Source organism: Embiotoca jacksoni, unplaced genomic scaffold, assembly GCF_022577435.1.
Source record: "Embiotoca jacksoni isolate LCO1_2020_lvr unplaced genomic scaffold, fEmbJac1.0.p SCAF_1, whole genome shotgun sequence".
NCBI classification, from domain to species: Eukaryota; Metazoa; Chordata; class Actinopteri; family Embiotocidae; genus Embiotoca; species Embiotoca jacksoni.
In genome coordinates this window covers 15,759,631-15,785,788 of record NW_027185229.1, presented here as the reverse complement: position 1 = coordinate 15,785,788, position 26,158 = coordinate 15,759,631, and the positions used below count along the sequence as shown (strand labels likewise).

The window sequence follows — 26,158 nt, the reverse complement described above, 5'->3', positions numbered from 1 at the left end:
CCACAACCCCTTTCAGCTTGTGGCCACTGCTAATCAAGTGCTTGTGGTTTCTGAGCTAGCAACCGTTTTGCCCTTGGTGATAAGGAGCAGAGACAAGCACTTAGGCAGCGTGCTTTATTTGTCAAACTCATTAATCTATGCTCTGAAGAAGCAAAGTACAGAGTTGTGACTTTTGGTGCTGAATGGGTATTTTTTTGTTGCAACTCTGTACCTTGTTTTCTGGGAGTCTATCCGAAATCATCCCTGAATATTACCCGTTTCTTGTATTATGTATTATCTATTCCACCAAGTCTAGTTAGTAAGCTCGGGGAAGGTGTTGGGTCATGTTATTTTTTCCTAAAGCAACCCATTTGTCTCCTTTGGATCCCTCAGCACACACAATGGGGGAAGTGTGAGGCATGCTTTGTGTGATCAGGGATAACATGATCCCTCCCCTTGCATTTAAACAAAAGTCATGCTGTTGTTTACCAAGTTATGTGAGCACATTGGTGAACAAGCCTAACCGGCGTTAGACTCCAACCTAAACAATTATGTTGCTGTTTTGGTCAGTTCACAATGTGAACACAATCAGAGCACAATATTGTTATAATTCAGTGCAATTACCGTTTATTAATTACCACTGATGTAGCTCTAATGCTGGTTTTTGCTCATATTTACTAGGCCCATTTTATGCCTCACATGTAATCACCAGTTGTAACTTGAAGACTTTTACACAGATAACCACATTCAATGTAGAAATGATCCACAGTTTTATAAAAAAAAATGATTAATAAAACTGCAACAGGCTGTTTAACAAAACGTGCATTTGTAAATATATGGCCCTAAACCTCTGAGACGCTTCTGTCCTGCCACTAATAGAAATATAGCAGAGGGGAATATAAATTTAAGGCATATGCAGCCTCCTAGAAAAATGGCGATGAGAAGGTAATAGCTACCTAAACAAAGATGGCATGTAGATACAGTGTTAGGGTTATGATGGTGCCCTATACGACTAAAGTTCTTCAGACTCCGACAGTCCTGATACATGGTACATGCACATCTGGGTTGGTCTGGATGAGAAGAATTCTCACACAAATAAATGACATTAAAATAAAATGTTGATGTTGAATTAAATCTGAGCTCTTGGTGGCTTTTAAACACGTGTAGGACCTACTGTTTCAAGTGAGCACAAGTCTGGTGTCCTGCAGTGTGAGCAAACAACTTTTTGAGATGTCCCATTTGTTCTGAAATTTCTCTGTTAATCTGTGTGTGTTTAAGGACATTTTCATTTTGATGGCGAGGCCACAGCATGAGATTGTCATTGTTTCTTGATCTACTTCATCCACATTATTTAGTGAAATATCTGAGTTGCCACGACAGGCCAACGAAAGGACCATTAGACCATTGTAATTGCTGATGTACAACAAAGATTTTTGTGTTCCAAATTAAAGTACCAGACACCAGTTCCTTGCTTAAATACCCTCTCACTGCCTTTCCATGATTGGGTAAACAATAATTATTAATGCTGTTGGAACTTCGAGACTTAAAATGCAGTTTTAAAGCTAAACAGTTCATCACGTTCATGGAAGTTTAATAAGCAGCTGTCATTTCTGGCCGCCATCTTTGTTTGGTTTAATAATTGGGGGTGTAGCCTACAAGCACCTTCAAATCATAAATCTTTGTCTTCACCCTGGAAATTGGTTTGTAGTCCAGGAGAGTGTTGAAAGAAGAGTCTTAAGACATGCTTTTAAAATATTTGGTGAAGTGTCAGAACTATCAAGTTTATTTTTCTATTTTTGGTTCATTTATTTATGTTTATGATCTGAAATGAAAATGAGAAAAGTCTCAAATATAAAAATGATGATTACATGAGTGGCACTGACTGGAGGTATCTTCTTTCCAACTGTCCCGCACCAAATATCCACTGCTAAGAGCTCCCATGGCAAGTGCATGAACCCCACCACCACCGCCACGTATGCCAGTGGGTACATTCACATTACAGTGTTGACAGCTTGATGTGAATGAGCAAATACCATGGATCGTCAGGGGTCCTTCTTAAGAGGCCCGCCAAGAGTGGAGGTGCATGGAGAAAAGCAAGTGTTTTTGATGTGCATGAGAGTAGCCCGGTCCCTAACTGTCACTCCACTGCCTTTACTCGATGGGGAGATATGAGCATGGCACAGCTCACTAGCTCCTTTCTTCTGATTGACTCACTGAAGGAGCTGCGGGTGAGTGTTTAAGTAGCTCCCTGCCATGCCTGTCAAGGAGCTGCTGCTGTTTCCTCTGTGAGCCAACAGAAAAGCGTGTGATTTTCCGTGCCCAAGCACTGTTGTTTCTGCTTCGAGTTGTGAAGAATCCTTCCCCGGAGATCACACAGTGAAGTCGTTGAGGCAACAACTTGATTTCATATGGTGAAAAGTGAGAGAGAGGGAGCCAAGAGCCTGTGCAATAGAGTTACATTTCCTCCTCAGACTTTATGGTAAATGTGATTCAAATTGTTTCCTGTAAATTCTCAAAGCAGTATAAGTGCTCATTGGGGAGCACTTACACTGTATGTATTCTCTATGTGTCTAATTTCTCTTCTTTCTTTCACTCTCAACTTCTTGAATTTCTTCTGCTCCTTGGATTCTGTCTCTCTTCCTTCTCGGTCTTTCCTCCTGTCCATCTCAAGGCCTTTGCGTGGTGGTCAGACCTGATGGTGGAGCACGCTGAAACCTTCCTGTGTCTCTACTCAGCCGATATGGACGCAGCTCTTGAAGTTCAGCCACCTGACAGCTGGGACAGTTTCCCTCTCTTCCAGCTGATCAACGACTTCCTGAGGATGGACTGTGAGTGAAAAGCTATTAAAAGAAAATATTTAAAAGATAGCAAAGGAGACTGAAGTGGCTGAATGTGCCTGAAGTGATCTAATGTGGGATGCCGCCATGATCAGGGGTAACATCCAATGGAAATATAAATTGCGATATAATCTCATTGTCAAAACACACATGAATCATGCAATGTACACCATTTACATTAATACAAGTTTAACAAATTAAAGTTGAACATTTTCACCTTACTCAAATTTGACAGATGAGTTTTACAGTCTACGATTTTTTTTCCACTAACAGTTACTTACCATACCTTACTGTACACACCTCATCTGTAGCTGTTAGCTAGATATCATCAAGCCCAAATGCAAATTTTACCATGACTAGTACTTCCTGTTATTTTCCTTTTTCTCATTTTGTCATTTTACAAAAGTTGAAACATTTTGACTCATGCCAAACATCATGCTGACTACTATATTTGCAATTTATGCATTCATTTCAGTCACTATTATTTTTATTTGTAAGCAGAAATAGGTGATATTGGTGATATCACCAACAGTTGAAATCCCTCATTTTGAACCATATACAATCCATTGTTTTTTGTTTTTTTAGATATCATTATTAGGTGATAAACTAAGTCTGTGGCCTCCCCTATATATATTGGTACTAACCCCCGAAATCTTGTTGACATGTTAACTTATTTACAGCTCGTTATGTTTAAGGTTGTTGTGATTAAAGTAGCACTTGTCACTATTATCTATTCAGCCTTTGAAAGAAATTTCCAACCCTGCTTTACCAATCTTGGTAAGTAGCATGTTTTATAGTAGCTACAATAGCTGTTAGTGAATTCATGTAATATACCTTAGGTCTGTCGTAATAATCACCTGAATATTTGAGCTAACTTTGATCATTCTGTAAATATATTAGAATCATTTCCATTCATCTGTATGAACATTAGCAGGCATTTTTTCACTGTTGAAGGTTTGACTGGTGCTCTTTTAATGACGTCACCTCGTTCGCCCTCTTTTTCTGCTATGATTTAATGGCACACGAGTGGAGAATTGGCGTCAAGAACTGTTTACCTTGCAGTCTTGATTGTTTATCTAATACTTGATCGGTCGCATTTCTATGAGCATCTGTTTTTTTTTATCATCATGGATTTAGTGGCAAAGCCAAACACCAACAGCCAATAAATTGGCTCTTCTTCTACATAAGGTGTATTATTAAACTATGTTTCCTCTGTGAGCTGTGACGCTTACACTAGAATAGCAGCATAACATGAACTGAAAAAGACAATTAAATCAGCAATCACAGTTGTTTGTATGACAATTAATTGATCAACTAAAAGTTCACAAGACAGCACTAATGTACCCCTTCAAAAGTGGATAAACAATTTATAACAAAGAAAACCTTTGTTGTGATCAGTGTTTATGGTGTTTTATCACCCAGTTCTGTTATCATAATCAACTACAAAAATCAAGACCCTTTGTAATGGAGCTTTAAAGCCGCTGTCGACCCTGAAACATCCCTCAAATGTCTCACACCTGCCAACGTGAGATGTACATTTAGCCTGGGGCGGTTCACATACTGAATCGTGTGTGTGTGTGTGTGTGTGTGTGTGTGTGTGCGCGTGCGTGCGTGCGTGCGTGTGCGTGTGAGTGAGTGTGTGTCTGTGTGTGTCTGTGTGTGTGTGTACATGGCCAGGCATGTCTGACTGAAGATAATGGTATGGTCTTGATGTTGGTTGCTGCAGGCCAGCCATCTCTCTAATGAACTGCATGCACTTGCCTGCAGGAAGACAGTGGAGCTGTCCGTGGTCCTGTAAAGGATCCACTTCAGTGTTCACAATGCGGACTCAATCTGCAGGGTGCTAATTGTCCCTGGGGAATGCTTCCTCTTTTCAGTTTTGTCAGCTGGGAGTCAAGGAGAAGGCAGAGCGAGGTCCACTTATTCAGCTGAACAGAGATGACTGCAAATAGCTCGTTATTCTCATTTGTTAGTGTCATCAAATTGGCCTCTTTCTCATTTGTTACACATGGTCAATTATGTGAAAATAGCAATTGAAGTGCATAGCAGGGGACATAGCTACACTAGGCAGCAGTAAAAAGAGTGCTGGCAATAATACAGTGACAAAAAAACAAAAACACCCACAGACTGTAAATCTTCTTGTGTGTTACAAATTGAGTTTCTAATTAAATCAGCTGAAACCATATATATTTTTATTGTGTCCCATTTGAGAGACAATAACAAGGCTTTGTAAGCAAAATTCTCTAGTTCGTGATCAAAATCAACAAAATGATGGATAATTTGTAATGCTGATCATTTTATTGTCCATTCTTGTGTTTTCGTAAACAAAGTGTAAGAAAAACTCTTGCTCTTAAAACTTTTTCGAAAAAATAATTCCATACAAAACAACACCAAAAACAAATAACAGATTACTTTCTTTTTTTACATATATATTTTTTTAATCTTCTGAACAGCTCATGAATATGAAGTGTCATTAAAGAATAGGTCAGTAATTTCCCAAAATAGGTGGAGACAGTGGATCTTATCAAAATCTACTCAAACAGGAGGAAATAGGGCTTTTGTTGGGGACAGTGGTTGTGTAGCATGGTGACAACAGAGGATCTTGCTGTGAACAACCACAACAAACAATCTTCTAGTACCAATGAATGACCCAGCAGAGCCCCCCACTGCCCACACAGTGAAACAAACACAGTTTAGTAAAGCATATCATCACAGGGACATCTTTTCCACAGAAGGTCATCTGCTCTGTTGCCCCAAAGCGGTGCACTTATGTAGCAGTAAATAGCCGAAGCAGTAGACAGGCGCCAAAGTCGGGCTGCCATTCGAGGAGTTAATGAGGTCTAAAGCAGTGGTAGCTGGGCCAGGGAAAGCCCTGCGAACACACTCCTGGACACAACACATCCAAGTGGACAGCAGCCGCTCAAGTGGCTAATTGGTATAGTGGCAATCAGGGAACACAACAAACATTGCACCTACTGTGTATCATCGACCTTGACTCCAATGCCAACACAAACACACACATGCTCAGAGGGGGAGAGAAAAACAAAGAGAGAGAGAGAGAGAGAGAGAGAGGAAAAGCAGACACACTGCATGGAGCCGTGAGGCATCACATTAGCACACACTGGCCTCCATTTTATCTCCTGTGGTCTTTGTCAGTGTTGCCTTTTTACCAGTTGGGAGCCGGTGGAGACTGGGGGGAATGTGTGTGACGGGTTGGATTTAGAAACACCCGAGACTCTGACCTTTTGTTTGGAAAGATCGAAGAGTGGAAATGCTGTGTCATACCTGCTAATGAAGAGCCACAAACACCAACCTCTTCTGTCATTGTTCATTATCACCACCATGGACAGGGCTTTTTTTTTTTTTTTTTTTTTTTTTTTTATTATTTCTCTCTCTGCCCTTCAGATTTATCTTGTAACCCAACATGAGCTGTTGCATTGCCTGCATGTACATATGTAGTGACTAAATCAGAGGAGTGTCTCTTGTGTTAAATGACTTGAGAAAGATGACTGAAAACCCTGACTAACAGGCCTTCAATGTGTGTCCATAAATCTGCAGATGAAGGAGCGTTTCAGCTGAAAATAAGTTTCCCTCACACTAGGAAATGTACCAAACAGATTTACTTTTGTGGGTGAATTTTTTGTTACCCTTCCATGATAAAACACCAAAAAAACAACAACACAATTTTCACTGAAATAATATAAAACTGAAAAAGTGATCGGCCTCTATCATTGTTAAATCAAAAGCAGAGTAGGATTTGTATTAAATATGGATTACAAAATACTTTAGATAATGAAACAAATTTAAATGGCAATGACAAATTTACCGGGACCCTTAACTTAATATTTTGTTGGACCTTCAGAGGCAATCACTACAAATAATTGACTTGTGTAGCTTTCAGTGAGACTTCTGCACCTCTCAGCAGGTGGTGTCGTCCAGTCTTCCAGAGCAAACTGCTTCAGCTGTCTCAGGTTGGAAGGCTGCCTTCTGCAGTCGGCATGTTTCAGATCTTTCCATAGATGTTTGATAGGATTCATATCAGGAATCATACAATGTTACTTAAGAACAGCCTAATGTTTTGTTCTGGGTCTTTCTGGGTGATTTTAGTTGTGTGTTTTGGGTCATTATCTTGTTGTAGGACCCATGACATGTGCCTGAGACAGAGCTTTCTCACATTGGGCAGCATGTTTTGCTCCAGAATGCCTTGGTAGTCTTGTGATTTCATTTAGCTCTGCACAGATTGAAGGCAGCGAAGCAGCCCTAAAACAGAACCATGTTTCACAGCAGGTACGGTGTTCTTTTCTTGGAAAACTTCATCTTTTCATCTGTGAACATAGAGCTGATGTGATTCAACACAAGATTTTGAGCCCACTGCGCTCATAAAGTGAAACATGCTGCAATCAGAGACTGATGTACCTAGACCTTGGAGTTCTTCTTTCTTTGACTACCATTACCACCATCTTTATGTTCAATCTGGGGTCAGTTTTCCTCTTGCTGTTGCATCCAGGCAGTTTGACTGTAGTTCCATGGACCTTAAACCTGTTCATAATATTTGTAGGAGAAACAATAGTTGATAGTTGTGTACACTTTCTTTGCTTTACTCTGTGACAAATTAAAGGCTGCAGGTATACAGGAGAAAATTGCTTTTAATTTTACCATTTTTTCAGATGAATGAAGCAATTTTTTTCAATAAGCTGTTAACAGTACCACCAAATCCATCAACGACTGTATCTGTGTTTTAAATTTCATGTCTTATTTCTTTATCTTCCCTCTCTCAGGTAACATGTGCAATGGGAAGTTCCACAAACACCTGCAGGACCTGTATGCCCCCTTGGTGGTGAGATATGTGGACCTGATGGAGTCTTCCATTGCTCAGTCCATTCACAGAGGCTTCGAAAGGGAATCCTGGGAACCTGTTAAGTAAGGATGCCTTCATTTTCTTTATCTTTACTAACTTCTTCACAGAAACAAATATTTTCACTTTGCAGGTGGGTGCTCTTGCTTTTGATTCCTCATCAGCCACATACAGTATACAGCCAGGTTGTTAGATTGTTAGACATTATAACAAAATCCATGGATGTGCATCTCCATGCAAAACACATCTTTAAATGTAAGACTTGTGTATCTAAAATTAACATTTTGGTGTTGATGACCATTATGATGACCATGTGAGGGTCCAGTAATTTTGAAAAAATAAACCACAGTGTATAAATGCTGACAGCAACAAACACATTCAACACATTCAAAGGTGTAGTGTTTTTACTTGTATGCAGATAACAGATTTGAATGCAAATTTTAACAGATAAATAATATGGAATTGGGACTTTCTCATGGTTGGGTTTCGAAACTGCACTGAGCTGGGAGAAAGATTTAGGTTTAGGAGTCCTAACGGGTATACAGCTATAGTATGAATTTAATCTATCTTGAACTTGTTGCCTATGACAACTCATTTGCCACAGTTTTGATGTAGAATCTATTCCTTCTGTTTTCTGTTATTTTGTTTTTCTCCACAGGAATATAACAAACACTCTGCCCAATGTCAACCTCCAAATGCCCAAAGTACAGAATCTAACAGTGCCAAGTGTTAACCTCCCACAAATACCAAGCTTTTCTCCACCAAACTGGATGACGGCTAATTATGACTCACAGTGTGTATCTGCCTTGAACAGCCTGAGACACACGCACATGTTCTTGGCATGAACGTGGCATCAACCCCACAGCAACTGGGTCATCTGGTACCTTAATGGCTCTTTAATAAAAACAGAAACATGTTATCCTAACTTGGTTTGTTGGTTTGTTGTCGCAACAAAACCATCCTAAACAATGTCAACTTTGCGTTAAATGGGGCATAATTGACGGAATGACACTTAATGGCCACAATCACAAATATTCATAAAGATGAATGTTCATTACATGTGTCATGTCAGTGTTATGCACATCCCTTTAAGTAAAGTGTAGCCTAATTGCATTTCTATAATACTAGTATTTTAGTGGTATATGCAATAATTTTTGTATTCTTCACTTTTGTGTGTTATCTTTAAAATCACACTTCAATACTCTTGACACATAATCTACAGCACTTTGAAAACATTGATCTCCGTTGTTGCTGAAGGCAACACAGATGAAAGGTGTAAAACTTCCTTCATATACTGCAGCATCCTGCAGAGTGTGATGCCGTCACCGCAGCACATCCATCCCTGTTCCCTCATCTGGGAGCTTGTGGATTCATATTCAAAAATACCAGCCCTGGCGTTGTCATTGTGATAAATTTGCTGAGAGCTGCAATTCAACCTTCTCTGTATAGTTACCAACAAATTCACTTTCCAAAAGAAACAGGGTGTCAGCAGTGACGATAGACTTGTTTCATTTGGGCTTCCTAATATCCAAAGAGCAACAATAAAAGCCTTCAATAGCTATCCAAAAGGACCCGTGGAGATAAGTTTAGGAAGGCATAAATCAACATGTGTAGATGGTGGTCTGTTGCCAATGTTTTATAGAGGCCAAAAGCCACGTTCATGCCAATGTCACAGCATAGTGTGTGTGTGGATGGATGGAAGAAGCACTAACTTGTAATGAAAGCCCAACATTTTAACTCCTTTATGTGTTTTTGTTTGGACTGGAAAGATGCAAAGGCTTAACAAGAAGACAGAAACAACCCATAAAAGACCAACCATTTGAAGAAAATAAGTTATTACAAACACACAGGTCTGCTAAGAGAAAGGATCAGCTAGTAGGCTGCTGGTTTTACTATCTGATCTTTAATTCACATTTACTCAATTTATAATGCTCTACCTTAAACCTCTTAATTTATGTCACAGTCTGTTCAATGTAGAAAAAATGTTTTAAACAAGCCAAGGATCACTGTGAGGCTGTGCACAGTGATCTTTTAAACTAAATGCTGAAATCAGCATAATAATAGGAAAGAGAACATCTGCTTATGACAGATACATAAAAAGAAAAACAAACATTTTAAAATCAATATTTTGTGACACACAAAAGGTTTATTTCACTAAAATATTGTTTGGGAATTTGTTAAATGATGTGTTACTGAGCACTTCACCTTTGACAAGATAATCCATCCATTTGACAGGTGTGGTAAATCAAGTTCCTCATTAAACAGCAGGATTATTGCACAGTGCCTTGGACTGGACACAACAAAACATTTAACACATTATACTAAAATGATAAACTTGGTCATGTATTTATTGAGGAAAATGATCTAATATTGCATATTTGTGAATGACAAAACTATTTAAGTCTTTACTTTACAATATCTAGTGTGATCCCCTGTGCGAAAATAACAACTCTGGGATGTTGGTAGTTTTCCTCAAAAGAACTACTCGCTCCACAGCATTTCTGTCGGATGAAGGTCAGGAATTGGATTTGGTAATTCTAAAACATCAACTTCATTCTTCTTTAACCTTTCCTTGTTGGAACGACTTGTGCACTTTGAGGTCATCTGGCTGCATGACCCACATTCTTTTAAGATTTAGTACACTGATAGATTTCCTGACGTTTTCCTTTAACATTTGCAGTTGTAATTTAGAGAGCTGTCCTGGTCTAGTTGCAGCAAAACTAGGCCCAAACCAAAGCTGTGTTTCAAATGGCGTACTTATGTACTAACACTCACTATTTTGAGTGCATGAGTGCGTTCACATTTAAACGTATGGGAACATGTATAAGTATACATGTATATATGAATTATGTATAAGTACTCAAACGGTCCAAAAAATGAATGGGAAACGCTGGACACTTTTAACACCAAACTTTTGCCATCTTAACTACAAAGTGGCAAGGGAGGAGCCACCTAAGTAAATAGTTGTCAAATTAAGGCATCTAAGGAAGTTGTAGCTGTTGCAAAACACAGCACAAACTTGTTTATTTACCACCATACTGCTATTGGATTGAAGCCACCGGTGTGTTTATTGGGTGTGTGAACCAGAGGGTCCAAAATCACATTAATTTCTGGGGTAAAATAATTAAAGCCGGCAGATGCAATCACATGCTGCAGTTATTAGCACCGAACTGCAGTGTGCAATTTGGGATAACAGTACCCTTTTGAAATTCAAGTATTATACAAGTAAGAGTCCTAACATGTAAGAACACTATTTGTTAGTGTACTAAGGGAAGCATGTCATTTGGAACGAAGCCCATGTGTCACCACCATACTTCACAGATGGTATAAGGTTTTTTATGCTTGATGCAGTGTTTTCCCTTGTCCAAGCATAACACTTATTATTTAAACAAAAAGGTTCTATTTGTGTCTATTTGAGCAATATTTCTTTTGGAGAGCAGTGGCTCTCCTCTGTTTGTGCTATACACTTCCACAAGCATGTTGTGCAGCTCAGACTTTGATAGATCCTTGTTCTTTGAAAAAAGAAAAAGGGCGTCCACTCACACCTGATTAGCATCCTATTAATTGAAAACACCTGATTACAATTTTACCTTCAAATTAACTGCTAATCCTAGAGGTTCACATACTTTTTTTATTTTTTTTATCACTTACTGGTATGTAATATTGAATAATTTTCCTTAATAAATAAATTACCAATTTTGTTATGTCATTTGTTTAATTGGGTTTTCTTTATCTACTTTTATGACTCGTATGGAAATCTAATAATGTTTTAAGTCACATTTATGCAGAAATATAGAACATTCTGAAGGCTTTATACACTTCAAAGCACCACTGTAGGTCTTTTTCCAGATCTAAATTAATATATGCTCTGAAAATTGCTTTGGCAGCATGTTGCAATTGCCAAACTTCCACCAAAAAAGAAATCATTTACAAACTGTGAAAGATACAGAGAGGTTACCTTTGCAATAGTGATTGTTATGAACTTGCATCTTTTCATTTCTTTCCATTCCAAAGCCTTTCCCTGAGTTGCCTGGTGTTGTGGAACCCTCCCTGCTTTCTGGGGGTAGATGTTGAGAAGGGTTCCCCCTGTGTCTGCATTTTCCTTTGTTCTGTCTGCTTGGACTGAATTGAAGTCAGAGTTGAAATGGTCTTAATAATGTTGTCAGTGGTAACAAGATTTTTTGATTTGATTTTGATTTTATACACTTTATTAATCCCCGAGGGGAAATTTCTTCACTACAGCAGGGGGGCTCTCAGGGGGGAGCTGCTGCAGCAGGCTGCCACTAGCGCGGCGCCAGGTAACCTGACCTGAGGTGCATGTTTTTGGATACCAGCATCTAGTGGTATTCCTGGTCGTACCAGTACTCCTCTTTATCTAAACATGCTGGCTTGAATGAACTGAGGGTCCCCATTCATTCTGATAAACATGTGCTTTTAAAGCATTAAAAAGACAATAAAAAGACTGACTAAATTGCACATGCGGCCTTGACCACAATACCTTTGGATTTAAAAATATCCTGAAAATAGTTCTGTGAAATGTGTGGGAACCCTGAATCTGTATGGATTAAGGGTTCCCACACATCTAAGTATGAGGGATATTTTATTTGTATTTCCTCTGCGAAATAAATGCAGTCTTTCTTTTTGTGAGCTTAGTACTTTGGTTTGTCTGTTCTGTCAGTAGTTTTTACTAACACACACAGTCAGCGTGTATCCTGCACCCACACATTCACACAGTGTAACCAACTAATATTGCTTGGTGTGCAAATGACAGGATAGATTATCCATAAATTTTCACCTTTACTCAGTGTGGTGGGGATAACAGTATTAGCGTGCATCCTGTATCAGTGCACAGTGTGGAAACATATACAGTCACATGGTATTCACTGTGCAAAGGTCCATTTGAGCATTTAAAAAAAAACAAAAAAACATTTAATTACATGTTTCGTTATTAAAGTAAAACTAAGGAAACACTGACAGAATAACATTTAGCTGGTAAGAGGCTCATAGACAAAGCAAACAGCAGCTCTGGGCACCGGGGCCACCAGGAAACCCGTCAACCAGCAACTCACAAACATGAAATCTTCTTTTTATTGCCATATTTATTGAAACAGATTGTGACTATTTCCTGTACTGTGTATTCACAGGAGTTCAGTAATGCCTCAAAAGAATCTACAAGGAAGCCACTAAAATATGAACATGTATTTTGCGAACTCTTGACATGTTGGCATTTTTTTTTATGTGTTAAAATTTTGTTTGTCTTGATACCTCTTTCACAAAACTAATAAAATGGGTTATTACTCATTATCAGATAACTATCATCTTAGTAGGTTACATTAAAAATACATGACACAAAATATCATTAGCTTTTTTTTAAATCAACCTTAGCAGAGTAGAACACCATTTATCACCATTTTGTAATCGCTCTTGTGTTCAAAGTGCCAAATTCTGACATGTTGTTCTGCAGTAATGGCTCAGGGACGTCCGAGGATCTCTTCTGGAAATTGGATGCTCTGCAGACCTTCATCAGAGATCTTCACTGGCCAGAGGAGGAGTTTGGTAAACACCTGGAGACACGACTGAAGCTCATGTCCAGTGACATGATTGAATCCTGTGTGAAACGGTGAGATACTGTACAATCATAATTACTGTTTCTAGTTGTAATTCTCTTTACCAGTTAGACATGTGGGGGAGTTGTACAGATTCTTGATTTAAGTAAAAGTAAAAAAAACTCAAATGTAAATAAAAACAGATGCAGTGATTTGCAAATCATGTAAACCCTTATGTAATTCAAAATAGAACAACGACAACAAATCAAATGTTGAAATTTTATGTATTATTATTTTATTATAAAAAAGATATGCTTATTTTGAATTTGATGCCAGCAGTGTGTTTCAAAAAAGTTTGGACAGCGGCGTGTGTGTGTGTGTGTGTGTGTGTGTGTGTGTGTGTGTGTGTGTGTGTGTGTGTGTGTGTGTGTGTGTGTGTGCGTGCGTGTGTGTGCGTGTGTGTGTGTGTGCGTGCGTGTGTGTGTGTTGAAATACGAGAAAAGAAAAAGTACAATTTTATATTTTATCTGATGTTTATTTTGGGGTTTGGGGCCTGGTGATTTTAAATGCTGTGGCCTTGGACATTCCTTCCTTTCTCTAAAGGACTCGAGCAGCTTTTGAGGCCAAACTTCAGAAGAGCAGCCGGGCCACAGACTTCCGTGTGCCGCAGTCCATCTGCACCATGTTCAATGTCATGGTGGATGCCAAGGCCCAGTCAGCCAAGCTGTGTGCCATGGACCTGGGGCAGGAGGTAGGACACACTGAACAAATCTTTCCATACAGTTTAAACTAACTGCTCGTGGACATCATCATTTCTATGACTAAAACTCACATCATGGTGATGGAACTTGATGGAAATCAATTGTTAAATAACTTGGAGCATGCTCCATATAGACAATTAATAAAAAAAAAAAGGTGAAAGCCTTTATTTTTTTGTTACTTATATGCAGCTTTCTTTGTTCCTTTGTCTATTGCTTCATGTGTAATTTTACATATGCCATGTCACGTCTATGTTTTTCCTTTTCTGCTGCTTTTTTTCGTTCTCTCTGTCTTGTGAAAGTTTATTAGAGACTGGGTAAGTGTGGCTACAAATTCAATTGAAATCTCACCCCCCCTGCCGGTTCCCAAATGTATAATTAGTCATCAGTTTTCCCTTTCTGCCTTCCTCCACTTGAACTGTTTGGATTTCATTAGCATATGGGTAGATAGTATTGAATATACATGGGGCAGAAGTGAGAGATCTCATATTTCGCAGAATCTTGAGACTGATTCCAATTACTGACGATGAATTAATTATTGCTAAGTCCTTCGCTGTTCTGTTGGTGCTACAAGGCTAAACAAAAGGATTCCTTTCAGGGATTCTGCCTCTGAGTTTCCATGACAGCAGTTTTGTAGCAGGACTAATCATTTCAAAGTGTTCACTGCTCTCTGCTTTACAGGACAACTCAAAGGGTCTGAAAAATGTGTATTAAGCACTAAATCTGTTAACATGTAAGATAAACAAAATTATTTTATAAGTAAATAACATAATATGTCAATATATAGGCCAAAAGAAAAAAAAAGGCTTTTTGAATTACCTTCAACAAAAAATAAATAGATTACTTAATTTGAAAAACAAAAAAATAAAAAAATAAGAATAGGATCTAACTGAGGGTTTCATTGTTCAATCTCCATCTCCATTTAGCTGTCGCATTTTTACATTCGTGTAATGAGTGTTTCTGTGTGTGTTTGTCCACCTATTTAATCCTCACATTCTTGTTCTCCTTTAACATTTAGTTAATTTCATTCAGTTTGACTTCAAATGGAATCTGATCCGTTTAATGTGCTCTAACGTAGCCTGCACTCCTAACCAGTGAGCTGTACTGTTCAGTACAGTGAAGCCTGACTCAAACTCTATACTTTGACTGAAGGCCACGGACACTTATTTTCAAATCAATCCATTTTTCAGCAGCGTATCTTATTTTATATATTTAACATTTTCTTTGACCAGCAAAAGTCCTAAACTGAAAAATCTCTTTTTCAAGGGAGTTCTGGTCAAAACAGGCAGCAGCACAAATTAAGAGCGAATAAAGTTAAACAGACACAGTATAAAGTATACAAGCAAAGTAGAATTACAATATAAAACATCCCAAGGAATAAAAGTGTCATGCAAGCCATGCATCTAAGAACATCAGCACCCCAACGACTCTTGTCCTCTGGTTTCCTGGGGCCGTGTTCATAAAACTTCCAAGTCCTAAGGCATGGAACACACTGCCTGCCTGGCGTGTGCGTTACCTCTCACACGCTGTTTAGCCGCGGCACGGTCACAGGTGTGTATCTGCGGAGCTGAGTTTCTCTTTGATAGTGGCCATTAGTGGTATTTTTGAGATCCAACAAGTGATGAGTTGTAACTGAAAAGCAGGCACGTGGTTTTTGTTTACCCTTGTTCATAGCGAGACACACTGACACACATAGGCACTCACACCCAGACAGAGGAGAGATACAGAGAGGGAGGGAGGGAGGAAGGGGAGGAAAACGCCGCTCATTACCTCGTAAAGTATCGTCATGATATAATTAGAGCCTACACTGTGTTTCCGCTATGATTAAACAGTACAAATGTGATCACAGATCGTTTCCCTCTATATTTTAGCTGGAAACCGCGCGTGGCACAGGAGAATAATATACGTTGGTTCTATTTTATAAGTGACGCCCAGCCCGTGCAAGGTGTGAGACGCAGGTGAGACGGAGGTCTCAGCATGCAGTGTGGCTGCTTTAATCCGTTAATATGGATGGCAAAATGAAATGACGCCATGCTGGGAAGTATGTTCCAGGCCTAAGAGTTACTCCTGGTGACAGAAATCGAAAAACAGCCTTAGAATTATAATATGTTCTAAGAATATTTTTTTAAGTTAAGACTCAAGTCAAGATAAAAGTTATTCACAAAGTATCTTAGCCCTTAAGAGGAAAAACTGTTAGGAGCAGCGAGGAGGACTTTAAAGAAGCTTAAGAATATCTAAAGCAGAGGAGAAAATTGCAGAAAGTACAACATGGTAGGAGGAATATTCTTCAAACGAGGAATGACAGTGAGTTAATGAAACACTACGGATTATATCGTGCAGGGATGACATTTGTGGTCGATCTCATTGGAGACACACTCACATCTCCCACACAACGCAATAACACAATAACACCAGAAATGAAAGTGATCATAGCACTAAGATATTTGGCAACTGGAAAAATGCAACAGTGCAGCAGTGATTACTCGGGTTGGTCACAAACTTCATCAGCAGAGTGATTACACAAACAGTTACAGCACTTTCACAGCCTCATGTTGGGATGCAGTTCATTTAATTTCCACTGGATATAACTGTCCATCCTGTGCCCATTATCAAATAAAGTGCTTTTTCAACCAATTACATATTTTAAAACAATTCGTCATACCTAGCAACGGGGTCAAACACACCTCCTCCTCTGTCCCTTTCTTGCTCAAAGTTCAATGATATCAAATGAATGGGTTTTTAACCTCTGTAATAGATTCCAGTCTGAGGGTCAAGAGTACCCAAACAAAGTTTCCCAGTTTCTGTACAAATTTTTGGTAGAGATCAGTTGACCACAAAGAATTAAGTCAATCACACATCAGTGTGATACAAGTACATAGATAGGATGGAAAAGGCCCAAGAATTGCCTTGTATATGAAAGTATACCAGTATGAGCACCATTCTACCCTGGAATAAAGCTCAGTTGTGAGTCAAGGCTTTATAGTTTGCGATGAATCTGAGCGAGGCGTGGTAGCAATCATATGCGATGGCTCAGCAAAGGCATGCATATATACAACATGCCATGAATCCAGCACAATTCACCAAGTCTCTTATTAAAAGATAACACAACTTGTTTTTAAAACAGGAACTTCAGTGTTTTTATTATATTAACCATCTCAAAGACCTTTTCCTCAAGAGTGACCGCTGAAGGGATATTCTGTTGCTGATTCTTTGCATTAGATAATAACAAAAGCTTTGCGAACAAGCTATAGTTGGGCCAGTGTGTTCTGTACAACAGTGGGTTGTATTTATTTGTCACCCCCCCAATACATTTCTGTAAACCAACCGTGATGTGGGTTAGGCTTATATCCATCATAAGCAGATTTCGGTATGTGCGACAAGGACAGTTGCCATGGCCACATCTATTTGTGTGTGTGTGTGTGTGTGTGTGTATGTGTGTGTGTGTGTGTTTTTTTTTTTTTTTTATGTCATCCTTTATTTAAACAGTTATTCTGAAAAAAAAAATACATACAGTTCAACATAGACGCACAGATAATTGATTGACACTCACAGAAATACATTATTTATTTTTCACAATTACGAGAAACATTTTATAGTGTAATTGCAAATTCAGAAGTACAACCTTTTGAAATGTTCAAATGCAATAAGACCATAGGACTTCATATGTTTTGGAGCTCATTCAGTTTGTAAGCATCAAATAATGTTAACCCTGTTTCTCCATGTTTGTTGTGAACAAGAGGTATAGCTAATGTTAAAATGTCCTGAGTGACCTGAGTAACGTGTTTTTTTCTTCTTCTGTAGAGACAATACCACTCCCAGATTGACAATCTGATTGAGGAGACAGTGAAAGAGATGATTACTCTGCTGGTAGCAAAGGTACAAAGGAGTACAGTACAGTATACACAGACACCACGGACAGATTATGAGCATGCCATACAGATACGGAGCCTCTGTTTAAAATAACTGTTTTGAATTGGAAACTCAATCAAATGACCATGAAAACAACTTCACAAAACAACTACGAATGGACACAAAATAACCAAAATGAGACATTTAACATTTACGAGATATAAAACAACGGCAATGAGATGCACAGGACTACAAAGAGATTCAAAACAATCACAAAGACAGAGAAGCACAACAGAAAGACTAAAGGAAAATCAAAATGACCACAACACAGAAATTTAAAATAGACACAGAGAAAAAAACATATAAAAAGAAAAATTTGAATTTGATCACAAAGACATGGAAAATAACCACAAAAGACTCAAAGTGACTCAAAATATCAACAAATAAATTTAAAACCACCACAGAGACATAATATGACCAGACAAAGATTCAAAATGACCACAGTGAGAGTGGGGCTAGTAATATTTCTTCTGCTTTGAGAGCTTTAATGAGAAGTAGTTTAAGCTACTTCTTACAGGTCAAATCCGTAATAATGTAAAACATGATGGTCGCAACTGAAAGAAAGTTATTTTTACTATCATTACTTTTGTTTTTGATACTTAAGCACATGTTGCTGCAAATGTAATACGTATCAATTTTACAAGACTTTATTTTTGTCAGACTATTTATCATTAGTGGTAGTGCTGCATTTCCATAAGTAACAAAATTCTTCCACTGCTTATCATCCACCTTTTGTTTCTTCTCTCCTCTTGGTCAGTTTGTGGTTATTCTAGAGAGCGTGTTAGCCAAAATCTCCAGATATGATGAAGGAACACTCTTCTCTTCCTTCCTTTCTTTCACAGTAAGTACATTGCATATCCATACTTCCAGCTCCATGCTTCTTTTCTTCCTATCACACCTTCCTGTAGGATACTTGCCAGCTTCATTGTTGGACAAATTTCCAGTGCAGAGCATCATGTGTCCTTGGGTGATTGGGCTCCTCGATTATCAAACTCACTGAATTGGACCATTTGAGTTTTTGACTGTTGGATTAAGAAGAGTTGCCTCCAAGTTTAACTTTGACCTGCGGGATACTAACTGTCTGAATAAAAACAAAAATATCAAAAACAATTTTGCGATGATACATGTTTCAATTATAAATGACATTTTGAATCTTTTACCTGTTTTATTACATTCTACAAAAAAAAAGTGCTGAATTCACAATTAATTTAGCTGAATCGCCATCTTAACAAATGAAAATGCTTTTAATTTTCATTTCATTTTAATTTATTGGACGACTCAGTAATTCTGTATTTTGAAATGTATAGGGTTTTATTTTTTGATGGTAAATGTAATCCAGTTTGACCTTTTCTGAAGCCTTTCTCAGCACCAAATAGCTTAACACCTCAGCTGGATTTCCACAGTATAACAAAAGCCAGATTATTGAATTTGTGAGTGCACTTTTACAGCTGAAATCACCTCGAGTCACTGTTGCCAGTTCAGCAGGCACTAAACTATAGGGTGTTCATTCTCACCATGGTGGCCTTTGTTCTAAAAAGTGGTGCCACAGCTGGGTTACTGACTGTTTGTTCACCCTCTCCTCCCTCCTTCATGTGAAGGTGAAAGCTGCCTCAAAGTATGTGGATGTACCTGTAAGTATTAATATTTGTTGATTTTAATGTGTGTGCACTGTGGGACAACATGCCTTAATCTAATCACTAATTTGCTTTGTTAGATATACTTTGAGAAAATGGCAGATTAAATAAGATAAATTAATTTACTCCTGCAAATTACTTGTATATAAGAAAAACCTCAGTTAGTTTAATTGTATCTTATTGTGCAAACTAAATATAACGTAAGTTAAACCTCATTCATTCCTGCTGAAAACCATAAACAACAGGTATCACTTGGCATCAGTCTTAAATGTTGGTGTTTTACTCCTTGCAGTAAACATTTCACTTTTATCCAATAATAGTTTAAAATGGTTTAAAGGATTTAAAATGAAGGCATTTTGTTCCCTTGCTCTGTGTATGTGTGTGTGTTTGTGTGTTTCTTGTGCATGTACAAATATTTGACCATGCTTTCACATGTAGCATCATAATCCAGATGGTTTTGATTGTTGTATTTCCACAACGACTGTCCTTGTGTTTCCTCCCCCAAATGTCCATTCATATGCATGTGGCCAGATACTGACAGACAGCCATGCCTCGTGCCTCACTCTCTGCGCAGCATACATTGCGAGTCCATGTTGTACAACACATGCCCATTCTGCTGTCAGGTTGGCGGTGGCGGTGGTGTGTACATGTGTCTGTGTGTGCATCAGATCTGTATTAGCTGCCAACACTTCGGCCGTAACAACATGCCAAATTTCAAATTAATGCCTTGTCAGTGAATGTGAAGAGGCACTGTGTACGCTGGCAGGGGTCACAGTTTCTGGCTCAGCGTGCTGATTGTATCCTTAATGTACAAAATTAGAGTTTCACTGGTAAAAAAGACACTCATTTACACATTTTAAGCTTCACGGCAGATGTGTTAACTAAGTTTAGTCGTAGTTCACAATTAGGTCTCTACACGACTTTTGGAATTCTTAAGAGACAAACCGAGAGCAGAAGGTTAAAAGAGTGTTATCCTATCCTGAAAATGGGATATGTTGATGTAAGAAAGACAAATTGCCCTTTAAAATTGCATTGTCCTCAGTGAATATTTTAGATGTCAGAATGGCAGGCCTCCTAACAAGCTGTTCTCCCCATCAAACCCGAGTGTCTGCAGTGCCCCTGTTCCCTTTGCACATGCCCAGACTGCAAGGGCTGGTTCCCCGCCAAGCTTAACTCTGTGACAAGAGCTGAGTGAAGAACACAACGGCTCTTCAGCCCCAGCCGGCATCTATGAGAAGGAATTAATGGTCCTTCTCTCCAAATTATAACCCTAACCCAAACCATCTCAATCTGAATGGAATATAAATAGCTTCAAACTAAATTGTATGAAATCATTCACGAGCCAAACTCAATACATATTTTTTTAGTTTGCCTGTTTTGTGCTTTTTGTCATACAAAGAAGGATTTCAGAATTTTTCATGAACAGCATTTAGATAGCTAGCTAGTAGTGTGCTGTGTGGCCAGCATCATGGTGTTGATCGATCGATAGCACTCGCGGGAACAATGATGTGATGTCTCACAACACACCCGAATTTTCATTGGTTCCCAGCTAGGGCGAGGAAGATAGTAGCACAATGGTGTGTGTGTGTTTTTTAAAAAAAAAATTGTACAGGTGTTAACATGTATAAATATCACAAGCACTTTTTTTTATTATTATTTTGAAGAGCTCAATAAGCTCCAATTTATAAAAAGAAAATTTAATTGTAGATATTCTCAACAGAATCGTTGCGTGCCAAACTGTGCTTGGTAATTTAATATAGGCAACGGGCTAACTTTTCACTTTGAAGAAATTCATTCAATAATTAGGCACGGGATTGAACTGCCATACTTTTGTTCTAGTCGTTACCTCCCAAATTAATACATATATATATATATATATATTATGTATTCAGCAAATACAATTTTATTCGGACTGGAAATAATTTTACATTTCACCAGTTGGATGAGCAAATACCATTTTTCTTTCTTTCTGTCCCTTTTCATGGTCTTTCGCAGAAGCCAGGGATGGACATTGCTGATGGATATGTGACGTTTGTTCGTCATTCCCAGGACATGCTGCGGGAGAAGGTCAACGAGGAGGTGTACATAGAGAGACTATTTGATGTAAGTAAGCCACAACAGCACCTCCTCTTCCTGTTAAATCCAGTCCAATGATTACATTCATGTGGTAATAGTGAAACTTTCAGTTTCACATTGACTCCCTCACGTGATTATAAAATTCCTATTAATTGATTCCTCTAAATGAAGGTATAAAAGCGTAACTGATGATATAAGTTGTTTTAACCCGTGTTAAACTGGACTTCATATAGGTTGAATCACAGTTATAGAATTGAATATTCAGAAATAAAAATGCTATGACTTTGTTTTGGCATGGATCATGCTAACCAAAAATAAATTGTTTAGATATTTTTAAGTGAATTCTGACATGTCTGTGAAATCAATCAGGGTGTGTTTGTTATGATGGACCTGCAGGTACATCTCATTGGTGTATAACTTCTGAACGTCTTGTCTGTCATTCTGCCAACATTTTGTGCAGATTCATATCTCTTTGAGTCTTCACAAGTCCCTTTGTGAAGCTGACTGTACTGACGCATCAGTATCCTCCTCCTTAGCTGACAAACTGTAATCAGCTCAAGCTGTAATCAACTTGCAAAACAGCCTCAGGATGCTGTTTACGCCATTATGTGACATAAGGTCAAATAACTCCAAAACAATCTGTAAATCTCTAAGCTTGGCTGCTGAGCCTCCTCTTGGGTCAAACTGAAGGATTTCTCCCCAAAAAGTGCTAAAACAATCCCTGTTGATGAGTTGTGTATTGAACCAAGGCTTGATGCGAATCCTTCTATGCGATCCTTTTTTTGTTGTTGTGAGACCTGTATTTCTACAATGCTTTCCTCCCTCCTCGCCCTGCACTCCTTTGTCTCCTGGTGTTTGTGTGCAGTTGGAGCTGATCTTGAGGAGGGATTATCCTAAGCAGCGCTCTCCTTTTCTGAGTCAGCAAACAACAGTTAATCAATTGAAAAAGAGGCACAAAAGATCACTTTGTTCAATGGCTTACCTCCATGTTTACAGGCAGCCTCCCCCAACAGATTCTGTACACATTTTGTTTTTGAGGACTTACAAGCAGGTCATCTCATTAGCTGCTTTAAAAGAAGCCTGAAAACTCTGAGGTTAGTGAGGTGTGGATTACTATCTGAAAAGACAGAACTCAAACTTTTTGTCATAAAGTACAGACAGGCACATAAATGAGGAGACACTGGCTGCTGTCAGGAGGAGGTTTCCAAGTAGCTTGCTGAAGGTTTTGAACAATATGCAGTGTTTCCCATACATAGACTAATTTGGCCCCTCTGAGAATCGCGACCTTAACGGGGTGGAGGGGTTTGAGTGGCTCAGTGATCCTGGGAATTATGTTGTCTGGGGCATCAGCCCCTGGTTGGGTCTCACAAGGCAAACTGGTCTCAGGGGAGAGCCCAGACTAAGAGTTCAAAAGTCCCCCAATGAACAGCAGCACACAGAGTTCAGCCACACTGCCCGGATCAGGGAAAACGGGGTAACGGGGTATCCTGGTATCCTAGACCTGGGAGCGGAGCTCGCCGGTGAGCGTCTGGTGGCCGGGCCTTCGCCCATGGGGCCCAGTTGGGCTCGGCCCTAAGAAACATCATGGAGCAGCCACCCTTTGGACCAAGCATCGCGGTTAGGTGCATTGTTGGCCGGGGGCCCGAGCGAGCCGATTGCCGGCGGCATAGACTAGCTCTAGGGACGTGGAACGTCACCTCGCTGGCGGAGAAAGAGCTGGAGCCGGTGCGGGAGGTGGAGCGGTATCAGCTAGATATAGTTGGGCTCACCTCCACGCACAGCACTTGCTCTGGAACCAAGCTCCTGGAGAGGGGCTGAATTTCAGGTCTCCTGAAGCAGCTGAGAGGTACCGGCAGGCCAGAAGGGCTGCAGCTGCGGTGGTCGCGGATGCAAAAACTCGGGCATGGGAGGAGTTCGGTTGGCCTCAATGAAGTTGTGACAAACCATCCGACGACTCAGAAAGTTAAACCAGGGCCTACCCCAGGCTGTTCTCAGCGGGGTGTGGGGGGAGGGAAGGGGGGGGACTGCTGACTCAGACGGGGGATATCATCGGGCTATGGAAAGAGAACTTTGTGGAACTCCTAAACCCGACCAGCATGCCCCCTGGAGAGGAGGCAGCATCTGAAGACTTATCCAGTCTACATGTGCTTTGTGGACTTGGAGAAGGCTTTTGCTGGGTCCCTCGGGGGTTTTTGTGGGGGGTACTGTGGTAGTACGGGGTGCTGGACCCGTTGCAACTGCAGTAGGAGCCGTGTTCGTATTCTCTGCAATACGTCAGACATGTTTCCGGTGGGTGTTGGCCTCCTCCAGGACTGTTCTTTTTCACCGATGTGACCTTCATGGACAGGATATCTAGGGACAGCCGGGGGGAGGAGAACATCAGGTTTGGGGTCTTGGGATCGCCTCTTTGCTGTTTGCAGATGATATGATCCTGTTGGCCTCTTCAGACCGTGACCTCCAGTATTCCCTGGGGCGATTTGCAGTCGAGTGTGAAGTGGTGGGATGAGAGTTATCATCTCCAAATCTGAGGCCATGGTGCTCTGCTGGAAACTGGTGGATTGCTCCCCGCCAGGTGTGGTCAGAGTGCCTGCCCCAAGCAAAGGAGTTTAAGTATCTCCTTTTGGTGAGGAGGGAGCTGAGCCGGAAGGTGAAGCTTTCCATTTACCGGTCGATCTACGTTCCGACCCTCACCTATGGTCACAAGCTCTGGGTCGCGACCGAAAGAACGAGATCGCGGCTGAAATGAGTTTCCTCCGTAGGGTGTCCGGGCTCAGCCTTAGTGATAGGGTAAGGAGCTTGGACATCAGGAGGGAGCTCGTAGTAGCTGTGCTGAGGTGGTTCAGGCATCTGATCAGGATGCCTCCTGGGTGCCTCCCACTGGAGGTTTCCTGGGCACGCCCAACTGGCAGGAGACCCTGGGGAAGACGCAGAACACACTGAAGGGATTATAGATATATATCTGTTACTGAGTGAGAGATCAATGTTACATCGCTGCTGGGCTGAATTCTGCGGCTTTTCAAATTAAAAGCATACAGAAAAAAACTTGCTTTGAATTTAGGCTGTTGTGATACAAAATGTGTGTTGTTGTTTTTTTTTTATCAATTTTTTATTGTTCACCTGCAAGCTTTTTCAACTGGTTTTGGTGGAGCTCATATGTGACTAAATATTACTGGACATGAGTAGCTCTCGTACACTTTAATTTTATCAAACAAGTTCCTAAAGAACAAAGATTGGAGACTCCTGGCATAGATGTACAAACAATACATGGAAGCAGACAATGAGCCATGATAAATACAAATGTCCTGTGCATGTCACCATCATTAATGATGACAGATAAAGTCAGGTCACTGACCAGGGCAGAGCTGGTCATAAAAAGGCTGATGACATGATATTAGATTGGTGCATGTCACACACTGCAGTTGTGTTGCACTTTAGATTCTCATTTATCAACGTTAAGAATCTAAATGGATATCCACACTAGCTGAAAGTCCTGAGCATTCAGCTGGTGTTCACTGCTTCACGCTCCTGTCAGAGCGATCACTCACTCAGAGCACTCCTACAGTGCTCAGGCTGTGATCTACTAAATAAATTGATCAAGAGAGAGATTGTATGAGGATCTGTCTGGCTTACCCGCTCAGCTAAATCATTCCTGGGGTGACCCCCTACTCGGCAGTGAGGATCCGCCTGTAATTCTGGGTAATCTTTGATCTCAGAGTGAACACGATCACACAAACATGTTTTCTTTCGACTCTTAGCCAAAATGAAGTCATCCTTGCCTTTATTTCTTCTTGTTCGACTTCTGGAATTTGCTTTATCCAGGGCTCAGACAAAGGCAGTCGCCTGTCAGTTAATCCAAAACACTTCTCAGTTGTCATTTGTTTCTGTTCTAACTTAATTTTACAAAGATAGGTCCTGTTCATTTCTTGTATCTGGGAATGAGTCAACAAACACAAGCAGTCGGATGATCAGACAGGTTGTAAACAAACACCCAGGTCACAGACAATTTTGAAGTAATGACAAAAAGGAAATATAGAATACCTCCATCACACTTTACAGACCACTTTTGATCTGTGTGACCTGTGGACTGTAGTTCTCCACAATTTCAGTTTGACCTCCAAATCAAGTGGTTTTAGTTCATCTAGATAAACTGTTCACAACCTGTCTGATCGCACTGTCAGACTTTGTGGTAGTGATGTTACAGTGTTTGCAGATCTGAGCAACATAATAAAGAAACGACCACAATTTAAGATTAAAGTTGAAATCAACTGAAACAGAGACAGATAAAAATGGAGTGAAGAATACTTAACCGAGCACATCATCCACGTTGTGTGATCCCTTTGTCGGATGTGACTGTCACCTCCTCATCCTGACTGTGTGTGTGTGTGTGTGTGTGTGTGTGTGTGTGTGTGTGTTTAATGTTGCATCCATCTCTCCGTGCCATTGTGTTCACTCGAGGCTCTGAGGTATATTCCGTCTCCTATCGTCTCCCTCTCAGTTTGTCCTGACAGAGGGTGACAGAGAGGTGTCCACTGCTGGATGTTTGCTGTTTGTTGCTGCAGTTTGA

General features: G+C 39.9%; 1 protein-coding gene across 4 annotated transcripts in view; it reads left to right on the top strand.

Annotated features, from left to right (window-relative positions):
* Positions 1 to 26,158, top strand: part of cadpsa (Ca2+-dependent activator protein for secretion a) — a 173,261-nt gene that overhangs the window by 107,574 nt on the left and 39,529 nt on the right. For 2 of the 4 annotated variants that reach the window (XM_069141990.1, XM_069141914.1), the window contains 9 exons: positions 2,651 to 2,807; positions 7,595 to 7,736; positions 8,330 to 8,464; positions 13,136 to 13,291; positions 13,821 to 13,968; positions 17,777 to 17,851; positions 18,642 to 18,725; positions 19,483 to 19,515; positions 21,514 to 21,621. In XM_069141990.1, the coding sequence (XP_068998091.1) occupies positions 2,651 to 2,807; positions 7,595 to 7,736; positions 8,330 to 8,464; positions 13,136 to 13,291; positions 13,821 to 13,968; positions 17,777 to 17,851; positions 18,642 to 18,725; positions 19,483 to 19,515; positions 21,514 to 21,621 (1,038 nt within the window). The remainder of the gene's footprint in view (positions 1 to 2,650; positions 2,808 to 7,594; positions 7,737 to 8,329; positions 8,465 to 13,135; positions 13,292 to 13,820; positions 13,969 to 17,776; positions 17,852 to 18,641; positions 18,726 to 19,482; positions 19,516 to 21,513; positions 21,622 to 26,158) is intronic. The other 2 variants (XM_069142154.1, XM_069142071.1) reach the window with 1 other exon arrangement.